The sequence below is a fragment of the Nymphalis io genome, chromosome 11 (assembly GCF_905147045.1).
Source record: "Nymphalis io chromosome 11, ilAglIoxx1.1, whole genome shotgun sequence".
In the NCBI taxonomy this organism is placed as follows: Eukaryota; Metazoa; Arthropoda; class Insecta; order Lepidoptera; family Nymphalidae; genus Nymphalis; species Nymphalis io.
Window position 1 is genome coordinate 1,863,639 of NC_065898.1, and position 19,833 is coordinate 1,883,471.

General features: G+C 32.1%; 1 protein-coding gene and 1 non-coding gene across 2 annotated transcripts; one reads left to right on the forward strand and one right to left on the reverse strand.

Moving 5' to 3' along the window:
* Positions 1–6,226: 6,226 nt before the first annotated feature.
* LOC126771591 (zinc finger-containing ubiquitin peptidase 1-like) lies at positions 6,227–17,724 on the reverse strand. The gene is made up of 16 exons (XM_050491563.1): positions 17,580–17,724; positions 16,238–16,478; positions 15,780–16,099; positions 15,561–15,616; positions 15,369–15,479; positions 14,707–15,030; positions 14,168–14,275; positions 13,530–13,646; positions 12,708–12,879; positions 12,200–12,323; positions 11,738–11,891; positions 11,272–11,363; positions 10,812–10,942; positions 10,433–10,521; positions 10,242–10,367; positions 6,227–7,789 (listed from the first exon to the last, which is right to left on the reverse strand). Exons 2-16 carry the CDS (start codon positions 16,468–16,470, stop codon positions 7,754–7,756), a joined length of 2,193 nt encoding a protein of 730 aa, XP_050347520.1. The 5' UTR covers positions 16,471–16,478; positions 17,580–17,724; the 3' UTR covers positions 6,227–7,753.
* Positions 17,725–19,522: 1,798 nt separating this feature from the next.
* Positions 19,523–19,593, forward strand: Trnag-ccc (transfer RNA glycine (anticodon CCC)). The gene has a single exon. It is a non-coding gene; the product is annotated as a tRNA-Gly (tRNA).
* Positions 19,594–19,833: the final 240 nt, after the last annotated feature.

Below are 19,833 nucleotides of genomic sequence, written 5' to 3' on the forward strand. Positions count from 1 at the left end.
CTGCTCCAACTACATTGCTTGAAATTTTATTAAAAAAGAATTTGATCGCCTGATTTTTAAATATGGCAATAGTATTTTATTTTGATATTTAACAGTTACTTAACAGATATTTAATGTAATTGTTGTTGCAAATTCACATTTTTAATAATATTTCAGGCAATCGACAATGATCATCTTGGTTACGATTTGCTTATCACAGGATGTCTATAATCTTATTAGTGACAAAAGCTTTACATTAGAATTACATGAAACAACATTTCAACACAAACTCCATTACTTTTATTAATAATAATATTTGAATATAGAACATTTTGGTGTTTTATGTAACGACATAATGGAGTTTGAAATTTATTTAGAAATGTCATTTAATTTAAAAAATATAAGCGAAAAATCTGTCTGCATAAATATCACATGAATGAGTGCTTTATTTTTTTATAACTTATTAATCTTATTCTATTTATTTTATAATTACATAATCTTAATAAATACACACATAAATAAATGCCAACTAATATAAACATTTTAAATTATTAAATAATATAATTTATTAAAATAAAAAACTTGGGATGAACTTGAAAGCGAATTTAAGACATCTTTATGGGGGCAATAACTACCATGAGATTATTTCATAAATAAAATTGAGATTTTTAATCTGTATAATTTGTGTAATCTAACATTTCTGAACTTATCTTATTTTCAATCATTATGTGAAGTTGTCTATGGTCTTCAAATCCATTACAAAGAAAACAGGTATCAGGTTGAGGCCCTGTTCACAGAACTTCCAAACAAGCGAGAGATTATTCTCAATTTATATATAACATGTATTTTTCACATTTTTGTTTCTTGTAACATTATACAATGCTAAGTTTTTTTTTTGTGGGAGAGCAAAATAGACTTATATAGTATTATACATTTGTCCCTTTCTAATCGAGCCCATATTCATATATGAAAAAATAATAATAACATTTAGATTTGAAAATATAAATGGTTAATTTATAATTATTGATAATGAAGTAAATTTATATATTTACATGTTAGACATAAGTGATTACAGAAAATTTCATAGTATAAGGCAGTAGGGTGACACACGACAGCTCAGTTATAATGGCTTATAAATGCCGAATAGTAAACTTATATTTAAAAAAAAACCTATCAAAACTTTTAACAGAAGGACTTGAAACGATCAAGAAAGTGCGATAAACATTCATCAATTTTATTTGAAATGTACATAATAAATAATGTTTTGTTTCTGCTTTGTTGTAGTGCGACTCCCGACGCCGTGGAAATCCCATTATTAATATGCCTGTGACCTTATTCAGCTCATCGGTAAATTTCATCTCTGAACTATATTCAGAGATTGTGTTGTGATAAATATTAGTATAGAAGTATGGATTATTTCAAATCTAAAATGTCGTCTATTGTACACTTTCAATAATGTCTACCGCCAGCAAAATAAACGTAATTTTTATGTAATATTTTATTTATTTTGTTTACATTTAGTACAAAATAATAAAATGATCAATTAAGATTGCTTATTACAGTCCTGCCATTACTAATATTTATATATTATTAAATTATTACCAGAAACGTAACTATTGACTACTGACTAAGATATTATATTTCTGTTTAGTTATTTCAATCATCATGACATGTCAAAATGAATCATATAATCAAACTAATTAATTATTAATAATAATCATGGATGTTATATATGGATTAACTAGGGTGGCATTGGTAGGCACGAAGCTATAACCTATCCGAATAAAACGGCAATCGACAAAAGTATAATTCATATTAATAGACAAAAATATCTTTTGATTCAAAATCCTTATTTTAAGTAGATACGTTTTCGTTCGTTACAATCAAAATGTAATTTAAGAAAATACATAAAATTTGTACATGCATCTTTGCTTTTTGATATCTAAGAGCTTTTCTGATAATTATAACCATTTAAAGATATGGTCAGCAAAATAGTGTCTCCATAAATCTGTTTTCAACTTTTCACGAATGAGTTCTTATAGAATAGCATTATTACTGAGGTCTGTCTAAGTTGTCTGTTGAGACATAATATTTTTACCCTTAAAAAAAATTAAGTTAATGTAAACGAGATGTTTTTCAGTAAATTTAAGTAATGTATACTTGACCATTACTAAAATTAATAATGCGAAAGTAACTCCGTCGTTCTGTATATTACGCTTTTAGGGCTAAACTACAAGACAATCGGTCTTGTGATTAAAGACATTTGGTATGAAACAAGGTTTACTGGTGGTAGAGCGTTGTGCAAGCTCGTCTGGGTAGGTACCAATGAACCATCAAATATTCTACGCAAAACAGCAGTACTTGTTGTGTTCCGGTTTGAAGGGTGAGTGAACCAGTGTAATTACAGGCACAATGGACATAACATCTTAGTTCCCAAGGTTGGTGGCGCATTGGTGTTGTAAGCGATGGTTAACATTTCTTACAATGCCAATGTCTATGGGTGTTGGTGACCACTTACCATCAGGTGGCCCATATGCTCGTCTACCTTCCTATTCTATAAAAAGGTTGAATCCCAAAGAAAGTACTTTTTTATACCTAACACCCAACCTAACTCCAATCACGCGGGCGAAGCCTCCTTCGCATAACTAGCATATAAAAGTTCTTTCTCAGTGTTACAAGGTTTAAGTCGATCGATCATTATAACTAAAGATAATTAACGAACATTAGTTAATCGTTGCGAATTATATCCCATTCGATAGGTAGTTTTGGACCAATATCTAGTTATAACCGCTTTTGTCTCCTTTTCTGAGAACTCTAATAAATTGCACGTTTTCATAAATGGTGTTTATTCCTCAAGCGACCTTACGACCTTAGATATATAGACAATAGGAGACTAGATATGAAAAAAGTATTTAAATACACAAAAACGAATTTTTAGCACAGTTTTTACCTATAAATGCTGTTTAGGGGGTGATGAGTGATTGGTCCATGATTACAAAAAGAATCAGTGCTTAATAAACACCCGCTAAACATCGTTTTTATCTAAGGCTGTCACTGTTTTAGCTTAATAATAATAATATATTTTTTAATAATTATGAAGCTGTTATATCTATGCTTTGATGGAAAGGTTATGTTATATGCTCACTTTGAAGACTCGTTCGAATGAGTATATCTAAATAATGTATGATGATTGATTATATATGCAAGGTGGCTGGCAGCGGATGGAGACTGAGAGCTGTAGATCGAGCTCAGTGGCGTGCCATTGGAGAGGCCTATGTCCAACAGTGGTCGACAAAAGGATGATGATGATGATGATTGAAATAACCAACGGAGCGACGTTTTATATAGATTATTCTGGAGACATCATATATTAATAGTTACGTTATTTTTTACAAATAAATAAAAGCGTGCAATACATTATTAATAATTGGAGTATGTACATATCGCGATACATTAGACAATTACATAACCACAAAACAATATATCAAATTGAACAGGAAACGTCCAAAAAGTACCACTAATTGATAATTAATTCATCTCCTGCTAAAGAGAAATCCTACCACGTGTTTCCCACAGCTGGGAAAAGGGCTTGCCCTCTCTAAGGATAACGTGTTTAATACACTCCACGTTTCAATACATAATTAACTCTGAGCACGAGATGAATTATAAATACAAAACACAAGCACGTGAAAATTCATCAGCCGCTGTTTTTTCATTTAGAACAATGTGTCCCATCCACTGAGCATATCGGTTGTTAGCTACGTTTTATTTTCAGAAAATTTTGTTAAAACTATAATTTTGTGGTTAGTTATTGCATAATATAATCACATTTAAATTCCATCAAACCGCCTCACAATCTTGAACCGTGTCATCATAAACCCCACCCGTAACATTTAAAACACGTAAACTAGAAATAATTCGAACAATATCAAGAGAAACAACGATTTGGTCGATTTTACTACAATTATACAACAATCAACAAACAAAGATGAATACACATATAAATATATATTTATGTCGAATAATTGACATTATATATACAATGGGGTGTGCTTGAAATGTTTAATTATCAAATTCATAAATACAGACTATATTCAATTTTTTTTTCATAAGTATGTTGGTTATTATTCGGCTTAAAGTAAACATGATAAATAATGTTTCTTTTTTTTAAATTTAATTGTTATGTTTTCTTTATATATTTAATGATTCATGGAGTAAATAAAAAATATTGTAATTAAGGATTGTTTTAAAATATTTATCTAACTACTCTATTTAATGAATACCAATTTATTTTACACAAAATAATACAATCATTTATTAAACAGTTTTAAAAGTCTTTTCTTAATATTTAAACGTTTAATTATATTTTTTTAAATTTATAATTCCAAAGCATTACAAGTCAAAATTGTATAAGATTCAAATTTTATTTATATACCTTTTAAGTCTTAATTTCGAAAGTAGACTCGACTTTCAAAACTCGCGAATTTTTGACTCGCGTGTCATTTGAGTTTTTGAGTTCTTCGATTCAAATTGAGTTCTGTCTGTTAAATCTATTATCAATATTAAATTATAATAACATATAATATGTTTATGGAATTTATTAATACATAACGGCTTAATTTTGATTCCTTTTAATAACGTATACCTGAAAAAGACTGAAACCTCGTAACGTTTCGAGTTTTCCTCATGTTTTTTTAAACTTGAGTCTTCAACAAAATTAAGTTTTTTTTAGGACTATTCACTCAAGTCTCCTATAACTGTAATGTTTACATAATAAAGTAACTTTGGCGATGATTTTGAATCATTCGTTTGTTTCCCGAGTGCTACTTATGTCGATTATGTTGTCAATCTCTAGTTATGCAAAACACCTTTTCTCCACAGGTTTTCTTTTTTTATATTTAATTAAACCTTTGTTGTACATATGCAAAGGCGTTATCGCTTACAGCAATCTCTTCCAGGCAACCTCTTTTTAGAATAGAAAGGGTAAAAAACGAGCAAAAATATTGCCGTCTCTTGTTTATGGATAGCATATCTTAATCAGATTGTTCTAGAGATTGTATACAACTAAATCAACATCAGCGTCTTTGTTATTTGTTAATACATATTTCAATGTACCACAGATAATAAAATATTCATTGAACTCTTCAATGGCTGCAACTTAACCGTCAAACATTTAATTTAGCACCATTGTAGTAGCAATCATATTCGCAAGAGTTTAGAGTGGAATTGTTTAAACCTTTCCATATATATATATTTCCAATTAAAATGTATAAAAACTGAAATGTATGTATGGTGATCGCTGTGTGCAACACTTCCTTGCTCTAAACTGTCATCTCAAGCCAGATTTATTCATAGAAAAAAAAAAGTAAGTATTGTTCGAAATTTGAAATAGACGTTTTATTTCGCACTCGTACATTATAAATACAAAAACATTTAGTAATCTTTTTCAAAGTTCCCTTTATCTCTTGGAGATCGAGTCGCGTACAATTTATAAGACCAATTTTATTATCAGGCACCATTATTTGTTCCGATCCAACCTTTTTCCATTATTTCATTAAATGGACCGCATGTTATACATCACTATCATTAAAAATATTATTAAGCCTGGCAACACTTTATAATATATTGGTGTTACCCTTCAAATATTATATATGTAGAGAGCATTGCTTTGTTCTGCTGTGTTTAAGTTTGAAGTGCGCGTTAGCACACATGCTCAGAAAATTATATCCAGTTTTCGGAACGGTTTTAAACGAATAAAAACCTAAGCAAGCAAATTTATAAACGAATTTTTACTTTAATATATATATATTTAAAGTTCACTTTCCAATGTCTATATAACATGCGGCCCATTACTTCAGACAGCCCGTCTGCCTACCTACCACTAAGCAATTCCTATAGGAACTATAGTGAACGTGCAAAATAAATATCTCCGTGTTGTAGCGGCTTGTGAGCTACGCTATCCATATTCGATCGAAGGCAATGTCGTGAAGCAATATGTTAATTAATAATTATCATTCGTTACGTACGTTATATTTATCTACGATTACAGTGAAATGATTTCATTACGTTTTATAACACTTTAAATTTTTGTTAATTGCTATTTTATTGGTAAATATAAACGACAGTAATGTGTAGTTATTGTACGAAAGACAGCTGACATATTTATGAACATTATTTTGTAAATAAATATTAAAATTTGTAAATATAAATATTCGATATTTTATAATTAAATTAAAATTGACTTGACCGAACATAATTGACAAATAATATCGAGGTAGAATTAATATCTAAATACAACTAAATCTAAGGAATAACAATGACATCGCTAATATTACAATGGGAGTCGAAGGTCGTCTCAAAATCTACAACACAATCAAAATGGGTTTAGCTATTTCATCCTTGCTAATATTGTACATAAATGCGAAAGTGAGTTTGTTTGTTTGCTATGTTTCCACGTCTTAGCTACTTAACTGATCATTATGAATTTTTGCATACACGTTGTAATGAAAACAGTAACGTAAATGGGGTACCTGAAACCTACTCCCTTGGAAATGAGCGGGCAAAGCCGCCGGCTGAAACTAGTATTCGAATAAAGGTAGCATAAGTTCGGTGATCCGATATGACCGGAAAGAGTTTAGACGCAGGAAGCAGTTTCACTTGTTTTATCATTATATCCAAGTGGTACCGACAGCATGTGATATAGCAAAAAAAAAAAAAATTAAGCTTATATTTTATCAAATTAAAAAATAAAATTTCTAAAATAATATAATGTTTAAATATTTAAAAGAGTTATGTCAATTTTCGTTAATTGTTCATACGATTAATTATACAAACGCCTTTCAGCGTACTGATCGAATTTCGGCCGCAGCGGCGATTCTCAATTAAGACTCGGTGATTGCATATAGCATATTAAAATTCAGGCATATGAACGCAAAAGCATACAATCTTTTGTCTCTGTCTTATAATCTACTACACACGATAGAAGCATATGAAAACTGTCTTTAATGGTCCGATCCGGGATACAAAAATGTAATATTATTCTAAGGAAATACTAATTTAAATTTTAATCTTAAAAATATTATAATGATAAAATTACACGTGTAACGTTACAGAACTATCGACAATGTAAATATTTTCATGGGCACGATAGTATAATTAGATTATCGATAGTAATTAAATCAGTGCAACACTATCTTATGGAATATTTTGTACACGTCAGGTAGCCTTACGTACCGTGTTGTTTTTCTCATAAAAAAAACTCTCAATGTTTTAATACTATCCCTAACGCATATAAGAGAACAGGCAAGTTTTATAAAACCCACAAAATAGATAAATGGACTCAACTCACCACAAACTGTGACGTAACAATGCTTTTTGAAAAAAAACTGCTTCGAGAGCAAAATTTCAGGATCGAATTTAATAGCAACGTTTTAATATGTAAAGTTTTGGTATGAAACTTTAGTGACGCAACATTTAATTTTTATTACACGAACTCGATATTGCTGATATGCGAATTGTACGGTTCCGATTAATAACTACAAGAATATTTTATTTTTATGAATTTCGAGTTCTGTTTATGACCGACTGCATTGTAAGATCAGCGATGAAATTTCATAGACAATAATAAATTAGGACTAGAATTTTATTCGTTAAGAATTTATGAACTAGTTTGCATAAATATGAACAAATACATACGGTTAACGAAATTTCTCTTAACGACACTAGCCTTTCGTACTCTGTTAGCGTCGAGACGGCGTCGGAGCCCCGACCGGCATTATGGGATACGCACCGACTGCAGCACTTTGCTGGCCTGGAAAAAGATTAACACACATATATATATATATTATTAGTTTAAACTTTACTTCACACCACACGACAACTATAAAAAGCGAAGAAGTAATTGTATACTGGTGGTAGGGCTTTCTGCAAGTTCAGAAAACAACTACGCAAACGCAAAATTTCGCGAATCCAAAATAAATATCATAGACAATTAAATCTTGACCGATGATATCGCGTCAATTCAACGTAAATTCATTTGTCGTTACACCTCCTGTGTTTGGAATAGACTGTATGTGTATATTGTCTATTCCAATCCCAATCGGATTAGATGTAAACAAACCGTAATTTCAAATATTCCAAGTGACTTGCAGATAACTCCGCTATATTAATAATAATATTTACATTATTCACACACGGCCATCTGATCCCAAACCAAGCAGCGCTTATACTATGGAAACCAGACAACTGATATACTACATATACGACTTTGCTTTTGTAAATACATACTTATATAAATAATTACAACCAGACTCAGGGCAAACAGATATGTTCATGCACACGAATGTCTGTCCTGGGTGGGAATCGAACACACAACCTTCGGCGTGAATGGCAAGTATCTACTAACCACGCCAACGTGCCTGTCTATATATTATGCACTACAAACAGTTCTTGATTAATGTATCTTCATTTGTAATACAACAATATTCCACTTAACTACTTAAGATATACTTAACAGCGCTTTTACATTTCAACCGTCATTTTTTCATTAAGCGGTCAACTTAGGTGTTCGCGTTCTGAGAAACTAAAAGAGCTTAAAATTTTTAACTTATTGACAAACGCAGAGCAGTTATTAGTATAGATCATAGCGGCCTCTATTTTCTTAATTTGGGTTTAGCTATTTATACAAAGTCAAAATTCCAAATTAGGTTTTACGTAAAATGCACGAATGCATTTTTTTGAGTTCGTAGATTGAGCTACAGTACTGACCAATTTGAATGGAAAAAATATAATATTATAGTTTAAATAATGATTTAGTCTTTAGTGGCCTAAAAATTTTGATATTTATATGAATAAAAAAAAGTTACTAAAAACGCTCCGAAATAGTTGTCAATTTTAAGAAAAAAATGATACTAAAATTAACGTTACTTGATAAAGATTTTTTAGATATTTTTAAATAATTAAAAGAATAATTATTTAAAAATATCTAATTAAAAGACTTTAAAAAAAAACATAATTACGACGTCTAAAATGCTACAAAATACGATGCGTTGGGCGTTCGTATTCAGTACTGCGCGAGCGCTTCTGGTAGTAGGACCTATGTGGAATTTTTGAGCGCCAAGCCACGCCAAACGATAGACGTAAACTGATTAGTGCATAGTTTTGTATTTGCTTTTTGAATTTTCAAGAACGTAAAGTAAGTATTTTAATAAATAAAATTAAATCTTTTGACTGAGTTTACCAATATTTATTTAAACCGGATTATAAAAAAAATAACTACAAAAAAGATTATACAAGATCTACAATATACCTATTGTAAAATCCGGTTTTAATAAATAAATATTAATAAACTCAGTCAAAAGATTTAATTTTATTTAAGCGCCAATAGAGCTACGGTTTACGAGCAGCACACAGTCCTAGTATAAAAACAATGAAATATATAATTACTTACTTTATCATTCATTCATTAACCCACTCATTCGGGAATTTCCTCCTCACTAGTTTAAATCAAATGCCATAGCTATTCCCATAGTAATAGACTATAGAGTGGGCTGGTATATGGCTAAGGCATAAGTTTAATGTTTTATTGTTTACATGCCATTGCGTCCCGACAACTTAATTTTAACATGAAACTTGAGTAGATTAGTGCACAAGCAGTATATAAAAAATATAATATTATTATTACATAGACTAATAATTATTCTAAAAGCATTATAAACTATCATTTATAATAAAAAATACTTTAATGAAAAAATAAAATGTTTCTTTTTCTTATTTTCTTTTATTTTCAATTTTGAGTTAAGTACTGTCTAGTAATATAAAATGTTTTACTTATGATAAGTAAATAATTCAACTAGTGATTGATATTTAATATTTAAAAACTTTTAAAATTTACTGCCTTTTTTTACTAGAATAAGAATAATAGGTAGGCGGACGATCATATGGGCCACCTAATGGTAAGGGGTCACCAACGCCTATATTGGCATCGCAAGAAATATTAATCATTCCTTACATTGCCGATGCGTTACCAACCCTGGGCACTAAGATGTTATATCCCTTGTGCCTGTAATTACACTGGCTCACTCACCCTTCATACCGGAACACAACGATACCGAGTACTGCTGTTTTGCGGTAGAATATCTGATGAGGGGGTGGGACCTACTCGGACGAGCTCGCACAGAGTCCTCCCACCAGTAGACTGGGCACTATAGGACTGATAATAAAATGTAGTTTAACAGAAGGTGCGGTGGGGTGAGTGCGCACACCTGGTAGTCGCGCTCGTCGCGCAGCAGGCCGCGCACGCACAGCAGCTGGTACTGGCGCGCCCGCAGTGCGCACGCGCCGCGCCGCAGCAGCCGCAGCGCGCCCGCGCCCGCCACCGCGCCGCGCACCTGCGCACGCACCACGTTAGCGCCGCCCCGACCGTCCCCCCCCCCCCCCCCGCCCACCTACGCACCTGCGCCGGCGAGTGCGACGGGTCCAGCACGAGCAGCGTCGCCTTCCCGTCCTTGTGCTTCTCGTAGCCTATTATGGTTCTCGAGTGACCTGAAATATTAATATTTACTTTGTAATATTTTCTATGTGATTAAATTTGAAAGTTACCTATCTCATTCTATTATCTCCTGGCTGCTCGCCCGACTTTTTCCGAGTAAATTACCTCTCCCATTTCCCCACTTAAAATTTCTAAAAAATTATACCTTAACGGAGCCTTCAGTGTTGTAATAGAACTCCGATCGAGCATCAGCTTTTTTAAATTAACAATTTTTGACTGTACATTGAAGCATTCAGAAAATAAGCGACTTTTCAAGTTTTGATATAGAGGTATAATAATTTACCTTGATGCTGAAGATAGAGAGGTGGCTTGAAGGCGTTCGGTTCGTTCTGAAAGTACCTCAGCACCCAGTCGAAGAGTGCAGGATGACTGCCGTCGGCCGCCGTCGGTTTGTGGAAGTCTATCAGCTGACATCTGACAATAAACGATCAAGTTCAACATCATAATGTAAAAGACAAAAATGAAGCATATATTGCAGCTAACACAATTACTATATCTGAATAATATGAAGGTTTATGTATTAAAAATATTTAACAAGCAAAAATATTTAGCAATTTTGTGTTATCAACAGGTGTCGGTGACAAAACTTTATATAGTGAAATTTAGTTGTCAACAAAAACTATAACATTATTTCTGACATTCTGAAGAAGTGCAAAGTCATAATTATAATATAATTTATTTATGAAATATGTAGTTCGAACTTTGAAAAACTTTACCACACCAGTTGGATATCCTGTTCATACCTTATCCTAAGTGAAGAGAGTACTGTGACGACTTCGCAAGCTCCGATCCATTTGCGTGTATTGTGTAACTTGCAGCCAAGCTGTTCTGAACCCTGTAACAGAAGTACGACTTTATTGTGCTATTATTAAGGTTCATATTTGATTGACGGTTCTTACGTTGTGTGTGATTTTAAGCAGGGTAGGATATTGACAGCGCACCACCTCATGGTTGTCATAAGAACCGGCTATGGTGTTCTTGAGAGTGCATTCATCAATATGGCCAATCATGGTGTTTATACACTACCGCTTCGGTAACTAGTATGGTGACTAAATCACCACAAGCACTCTAGTCAAGTTGTTTACTTTTTCTTACAGTTGTAAAAGCCAAAGTCTACGTTTTTCTCAAATATAATGATATTGATTATGGTCCAATTTTGATCACTTGGTGAACACTAATTATAATGACTAAGTAAAGAGAATGTCTAACCTGAGTATCAAACCCCAGCTGCCAAGCTCTTTCCACTAACAGCTGCAGACTGGGTATGGAGGGCACGCACTCGCACTCCTTCTCCGTGACGCCGCTCAACAACGCTGCGTATGGCGGGTGACGTACTAACGATGATAGCACCATTTGCATGTTCCTGTAAGAACATGATAAAATAAAAAATTAAAAATGCTTAAAAGTGTATTAGCATACATACATATATATGTTACTTACTAATTACTTGTTTTCGACATTAAAGAAGAAAAACAGCATAATTTGTTTATACATTGTATGTACCAAAGCATTTAAATAAAACTTTTTATATTATGTGATAGATGTCGATGTGGAGCAAATAATAAATAGATATCCTAATGTGAGTGAAGAATATCGAGAGGCAAGTCAAAAAGCTGTACTCATCTTCCATGTTATGTAAGGAATCAGCTCACAAGTGGAATTTATTTATACCTGTAGCCGCAGCCCCAGCCTCTGTCTCCGTAGGTGCTTGCGTAGTGATCAACAGCACTGCATAAATAAGTTTTGACTATGCTCGGATTCTGGGCATTCAATTGGGCTATCCTTTCCAAAATACCTTAAAAAAAATATATCGCATCTGTACATAGAAATTGTCATGATAATCCATTCCTTAAACAATAAATATATCAATCATGAAAAATTATTATCATTTTTATGTATAGTTCTAACCCACAAACCAACATTTTAGGAGTCCCAAAAGCGGGATATTTACTGGATCTTGCTTTACAAGAAGTATCTCATCAAGAGTTTTAAGTGGTGATACTACAGGATTAAATTAAATGTAACGTTTTCACCACTTCGGAATGTATATTATATTGAGAAGAAACTCAGTAAGTACTTATCTTTTCCTCAAAATATATACATAGTCAAGTATAAACAATTATATTTACATATCTTATCAATGACTACAAATGCCATGGTTATGCTTTTGTTAACTAACCATTAGTCTTAGAACATCCTGCATCAAGACCTTGAGCGCTGGCTTTACGCAGACCGACACTACGTTCATAGTAACCGGCAACTGATAAAGCTCCGCTGTACACTGCACGCTTGAGACTGCTGGCAGCTCGACTGGTGTAGCCTTCCTCGTCTTCCTCCATGCCATATTGAGCCTGAATTCGAATAACAAACATTAGAACAAAACCAAGATGGTTGATTACTAAAAGAAAATTAAACATGGTCAAACCTCCAGACCGCATTAGAGCAGTGTGAGTCTAAAAGTAAAAATACTAACAAACTATTTTTACTTTGTTTGTGAAAATATAAGAATCATAATGATAATAAATATACAACCAACATATATTGCCACACATTGCCTTAAATAAATATATATAAGTGAATAAATAATGTCACTTTTATTCTAAAGTTGTAACAATATATAATAAAATTAAAGTTATTAATCACTAAATCTGTTATTCTCAATTATGTTTATGTAAGTTGCTAAATCTATTTAACTTTTTTTTATATATGAAGAATCAGTTGGCCGACAAGCAAATGGGTCACCTGATGGGATAGTGGTCATCACCACCCATAGACATTGGCACTGAAAGAAATGTTACATCGCTTACATCACCAATGCGCCACCAACCTTGGGAATTAAGATGTTATGTCCCTTGTGCCTGTAATTACACTGGCACACTCACCCTTCAAACTGGAATAAAACAATACCAAGTACTGCTGTTTTGCAATAGAATCTCTAATGAGTGGGTGGTACCTACCCAGACAAGCTTGCACATAGCTCAACTGAACATTATTTGCATACCCTAAGCAGTTGAAACTCATGTTCCTCTCTGTTTCTCTGAGCTTCTTTTTCAGCAGCTGTAAGTGTTGAGGGGCCGCTCTCTTCTCCTCTTTCAAAGTGCTCTTCTATGTGCTGGATCTAAAAAAACAGAAAAAAAATATATCATTTTATGATGTTTCAAGTTATATTTAAAAATAAGATATTTATATACATAAGGTTTTGTGAATGGATATGTTATTTATCAGTCAGTTTAAATAATGATAGCTTAGTAAAGATGCAACTTTAAAATTGATAGTCTTTTAATCAATACAATTATTACATATCAAAGTTGTGCTGGAGACATTATAGTAGTTAAAAGGTTTTTTAATAGTACAGAAATCTCTTTGGTGTGAAACATATTATTTCACTAATAAATACTAGATAAAGTTTTAGATTATCATTAAGTTTCTGAAACACTGATCGAATTATGATTATCCAATATGACTTTAATCTTAATGATCATAGGTAATGGTGGGCGATTTTTCAATAGACGGCCAATGAGCAATCAATATTTAATCTAGTTAGTATAACTGCATCTTAAGCTGAATCAGAGATTACTTCAAAATAGCCATAAAATCAAACCATTAAAATGGTTTTTTTAATTGTGTTTACTTTCATACCAACTCATGTTGTGATAGAGGCAAAGGCTGGCAGCATACAGGGCAGTTGCTTACTGGACTTTCTTCTACCATTACCACATCATCACAAGAAGCATTGTCTACTTGGTCCTGAAAAAAGGATTACTATTTTTCAAGGACAAATAATCATGAATAATTTATTTATTTATTCAATTGAGTAGTTGCCAAAGTTTTGAAGAACAAGCAATTAATAATATAGTAATGAATTTCTGTTTCGAAGTTCTCTGAATGAAATTGAATAAAAAGTAAGTGGACTTTAATTGCTCTATTTACATTTATGTATACTGAGTGTAATCTGTGCCTTATTCGTTTGCATTGTACTTTGCTGACTATGTAGGTGTATTTAGTGATCAATAACAGAAATTTTTTTTTGTAGTTTTATCCATTTTTAATAGTTTTCTAATTCAAGATCCATTCCATATTATACTTGCTTAGGAGTTAATTTTATAATATTGAAGTATAAGATCTTGCGTTACAGCTCATACTGAAATTCATGAAAATATGTTGATATTTTTACTTACAGATTTTTGTGGGCTCAATATATCCCGATGTTCTACATTCACATGAACCTCAACGTCCGTTCCATTCGAGAACTCTCTTTCACAAATCGGGCACTGATAAGACGAGGTATGTGGTCCAGGGGACATGGCCATTGCGGACAGCGCCAAAGTGGGGTTGTTAAGTGTTATCGTCGCGTTGCTTAAGCCAAGGGTCACGTTATTAGTTGTATTGGAATTATCATTTGCGTTTCCCAAAATTGAAGGTGATGTGAGGTCGAAATGAGCTCTGTTTATATGTTCTTCTAATTTTCTTGGACATGTTGATGTGAAATCGCACAAAAGACACTAAAAGCAAAATATTTTTGGATGAATAACATTTCAATATATTTCGTTTAATTTATGTGTTTCTTTAGTAAAATTTATTGTTAAAATTTTATAATTAAACGAAACTGTTTACGATAAAATGAGTAATGTTGTATAAATTTAAAATATTGGCGCCGCCGTTTAATTTGCTTCAAGATTTGACAATAGACATTGACGTAACGACGTTATGCCAGATTGTTTTATTTCCCTTATAAAGCAAAGGTATTGATTTCTTATCCTAATAAAGAAATATTAAAAATTTAAGAAAGTTAATATTGTTTACTATTTTTCATGATAAATATTCGATTATTGATTGATACCTGAACAGTAGGGCTTGGTGTGGGTGCAGATTTCTTAGGTGTATTAGATTTAAGTTTAAGGGCTAATTGTGATCGAAGAGGCGAACCTTGACCTGCACTTGCCATAGATAGCTGTAATATAAAATTAAGTGTATGTCAAAAAATACAAAGTACTTACTAGGTTATTAAAAAAGTGGTGATGTAAAAAAATACCTTAGATTTATTAGGTGAGTTATCATTGCTATTATGATTTGAGCTCGAATGAATACCTGAAACAAATAATATTAATTCACACTTTATCAACAAAAAATCACGTAAAATAATCTAATCGAAATATCGTCATGAAACATAGCACTAACAAACATTAAAATAAGAATTTTATATTAAAAACTGTACCAAGGTATGTAATTATTAATGTTTATATGACGTTACCTTTGTTATCCCGGCCGTTGATCATATCTCTTTCGATGGAATTCTCCCTACTACATTTTTTTTTCGATATAACTCCATTATTGATATTAATATTCTTTAGTCCATTAGTGAGATTGATGTTTTTAGGTGACCTAGAGTATTTTTCGTCGTCTCTTTCACTCTTATAGTCTTTCTCTTGGAAGCCGTTGTAATATGTGTTTTTTGATATGGCACCGTTGTGGTACGATGTAGCCGTATCTGGACTGTGCCATCCGTTTATTGACCCTGGAGTATTATAGCTGCAACTGTCTGTTGTTGTCATTTTGGAGTCCTCATCGAAGCTGTAATATTTTTATCGGAAACGTCAATTAGAGAAAAATTTACCCTTTTTTATTGTTTTATTATTGAATTAAACTTGTTGTTTTATTAAAAAATAATATATATATATATATATATATATATATTACATCAAAATTTACCTGGGACTTTGGTCATCTATAAACGCCATTAGTTCTCTCTCCGGTGTTAGATAGTGGAGATGAGCACGTTGCACGTGTCCCACGAGCTGAGGTTGGGGGACAGTGCAGTTGCAGAATGGGCAATCTGGACGCCCTGCCACGTGGGCTTCGAGAGTGTGAGATCTCATCCCTTCATCCGTTAAGCCCTCTGCGCCGCATAGTTCACAAGTATATGGGAATGGACTGCTCGACATCGTGTATACTAAAAAGTTTATTACATTTTTACAGCTAAGGAGTTAAGAGGGTGGAGGGTGGAAAAAAATCAGTATACGGCGACATTATTTCACGTCAATGGCGATTAAAGTACCGCTGCCATAATGTTTCTGAATAGTCAATCAAATGAGAAAGTCATATACATATTTTGCTTGCCAGTTCCCTAACTATTATCAATTAGAGAACTCAAGCACGTTTTATATTGATAAGGAATATTTTTTAGACTAAAAATATATCGGATTTATTTAAATAACTAGTTAAGTTTAAAGAATTAAATTTACATTATTTGATAACATTGTCGTGTGAAATAATAAAAAGGTCATATTAAAATATATAGTTTTATGTATCTTAAAACGAATATAAAAAAAGTGCTTAAATAATTAGAAGACTTTTTCGAGAAGCGGTTTTAATATTGTCGCATTAAAACATATTTTGAACGTGAAAACGGTATACTTATAAAGCCCTTGACCGAGATCTACTTCACATGATGTTAGGGAACAAGAGCCAAAGAAACAGCGTCGAAAAAGTTATCATTAAGAATTAATGAGTTAAGCAGACAACGAGTGCGCTTGCCCTAAAAACACACCGACCAGACATGAATTGATCTAATTTACTACTTTTTACATTACAACACCGCTTTTAAAGATACGACCGTGTTATTTTTTTAAGAACGATAAAGACATTAAAATAAAATGCGACTAAAAATTATGACACGGGTGAATAATATGAATTTATCGAAAGTGTACAGTATGTTGCCTTAATTTCACATGTAATTTTTTGTTGATATATTATGGATGTATGTATGGTGTCTTCAGAGCCGCAGTATGCTATTCTCACGTTCTGTCAGTCATTAGATTAATGTCTTACATAAAAAGTTCGCATAGAAACGTTTCACAACATTGAATTGGGGTAAAGTGTCAAATCAATAAAATTACCGCAGTTTTGTTTGAAGAAATTAACATAATTCTCTTAGTATTATATTTTTCTAAAAATAAAGAAAAATAATATCGCTTATGGTAATATAATTATTTTATTCTAAATTCAAAAATGTTTTTTTTTTTTCAAAAAATAATAATCGGAATCTACTTACATTTTTATTGTCAGTAAACTAAGAGCGAAATCTTATTATGCTATATCACAACACTATCTAAGTGGTTCGTCACTGTTATTATAATTGGTTTGATCTAACATTTTCAAACATTTAAATAATAAATTTTATTGGTGTACTGACGACAGGTTGTGAACTATCGCCATTCATGAAATTCAGGGACGTTGAAAAAAAATTAAAACCAACACGCATGCGTGAAAATTATACGACGGTGGCGCCTCTAGCGATTGAATGAACACTATTTTTATTCTATAAAAGTATTTTTTATATAATCAACGTATAATTCAAAGGATTTATATTAGAAATAAAGTAGAGTTAATTTATATTTATATATATTTATTGAATATAAAGAAAAAATATATATATTGAATCCTGCCATCTGTGATTAATACGAGAATTTGTTTGTTACTTGGAAACATGAAAGAAACAGTTGCTATTTTGTTTTATTGTAAATCACAAAGATGGAGTTAATTGCTATATTTTCACCATCCGTAAAGCTATCGTAGACCATGTACACAAGAAAATAACGTATTGATAACGAAAACTTTTTGAAGTCGGCTAAAAACAATAGGATATGACTACATCTCCTTTTAGCTAAGTGGTTTAATTTTCTCCTATCGTGCCTGCCAATATTCACTTTTGTGCAGGCTTTAAAAAAATGAGCTGGCGAACAAAATTTCTGTATGATTTGCTGATATGGCGGACATTATGAATAGTGATATATGTGTCTGATTCCATGGTAGAGCTGCATTCAAATTGACAGTGCTTTGAATTTGTAAAAAACCCAGATGGTACTATTATATATTATTTCCATGTCTGCCTTTGACGTTAATGTTCCAAATCGAATAGAAATATGATGTAATATAAATTTCTTATTAATAATAATTCAAATCAATAGAAATAATATATTCGAATATAAGAAATTATTTTAGAAAAAGATATAAGATTATATTTTTTTAAATTATCGGTAAAAAAAATAATTATATTTCTTGTTGTTGTTTACTAGATCCATAATAAAATATACACTTAAGCATTACACATAAAAACCATTGACATTAAAAGTATCAACAAATAAAAAAAAACTTGTATATAAAAAAAAAAAAATCTTTCACTATTCACAAAACAGCGAAGCATATTCGTCAACATACGTGTCGTATTAAAACGTTTTGGCGCGCTCATTAACAACCGAACTTCGAAGTGCTCTTGTATCGTGACCTCAACGCTAATAGGCCTCTACGGAAATCTGCGGATATGCGGAAATAAGAAGAACCCTGAGAATCAAATACTTACAGTTATTTTCGAATATGTAATTACTTCTTGCATTTACTTACATCAAAAACTGATAAATGATCAGGAAATGTTAAAATCGTTGTAAGTACTGTTTTGTTTAGACAAAATAAAATGAGTATATCGTGTTTTGGAAAGTAGTAGAGCCACTACACATTACAGACACAAGGGACATAACATCTTAGATCCCATGGTTGGCGGTACATTACGGTTTAGGTATACGCATACGTGTTGCAGTAGCCCTTACGACCAACAGCTATTTGCTGTCTTTTTACTTCCTGAAATACCTAAAAAAGAGCCCATTTAAACAAATTCTAATATAGTTGTTTTATCAAATGCTTTTAAATCAAGCAGAAATAATCACTATACACATACACAGATATTGACGCCGTTAGAAATAGTACCCACTCCTCAGTATGATGTTACGTCCTTTGTGCCTGCAGTTACACTGGATTACTCACCGATTCAATGGCAATACAACAAAACTAAGGTTTGCTGCTTCGTGGTGAAATATATGGCGATACCTACACGGACGGGTTTGCACAAAGCTTAACCATTAAGTAAAAATATTTGTGTAAAAAAGTAAATGCATAGGGCTTACATTTATTATGACTAATTATTCAATCCTACGTAGACAAGCACTGTTGGTGTAATGGTATCATGCAAGATTCCCATTCTTGCGACCCGGGTTCGATTCCCGGACAGTGCAATAAATTTTCACATTTTACAGCTTAATTTTTTACAGTCATAATTATGAATTTAATTGTTATAATTATAACAATTAAATAAACTAACACTAAAGCGTGACATAACTTTTAGCAAATGCCAAAAAAAAAATACAAAAAAATATATAAATGTATACTGGGGTGTAGTGACCCTGGCGTTACTAGGCCGGGAAAACGCTAGGCAGAAGAAGAAGATAGTGGGGTGTAGTGTATGTATGCTTATA

Excerpts from the sequence above, each read along its gene's own strand:
- LOC126771591 (XM_050491563.1), bottom strand. The coding sequence starts at position 16,470 with ATGTCGAGCAGTCCATTCCCATATACTTGTGAACTATGCGGCGCAGAG. Across the intron at positions 15,031-15,368 it reads CACCAAGCCCTACTGTTCAG|TGTCTTTTGTGCGATTTCAC; the intron begins GTATCAATCAAT and ends TTTTGCTTTTAG. Across the intron at positions 12,324-12,707 it reads AGGATGTTCTAAGACTAATG|GTATTTTGGAAAGGATAGCC; the intron begins GTTAGTTAACAA and ends ATTTTTTTTAAG.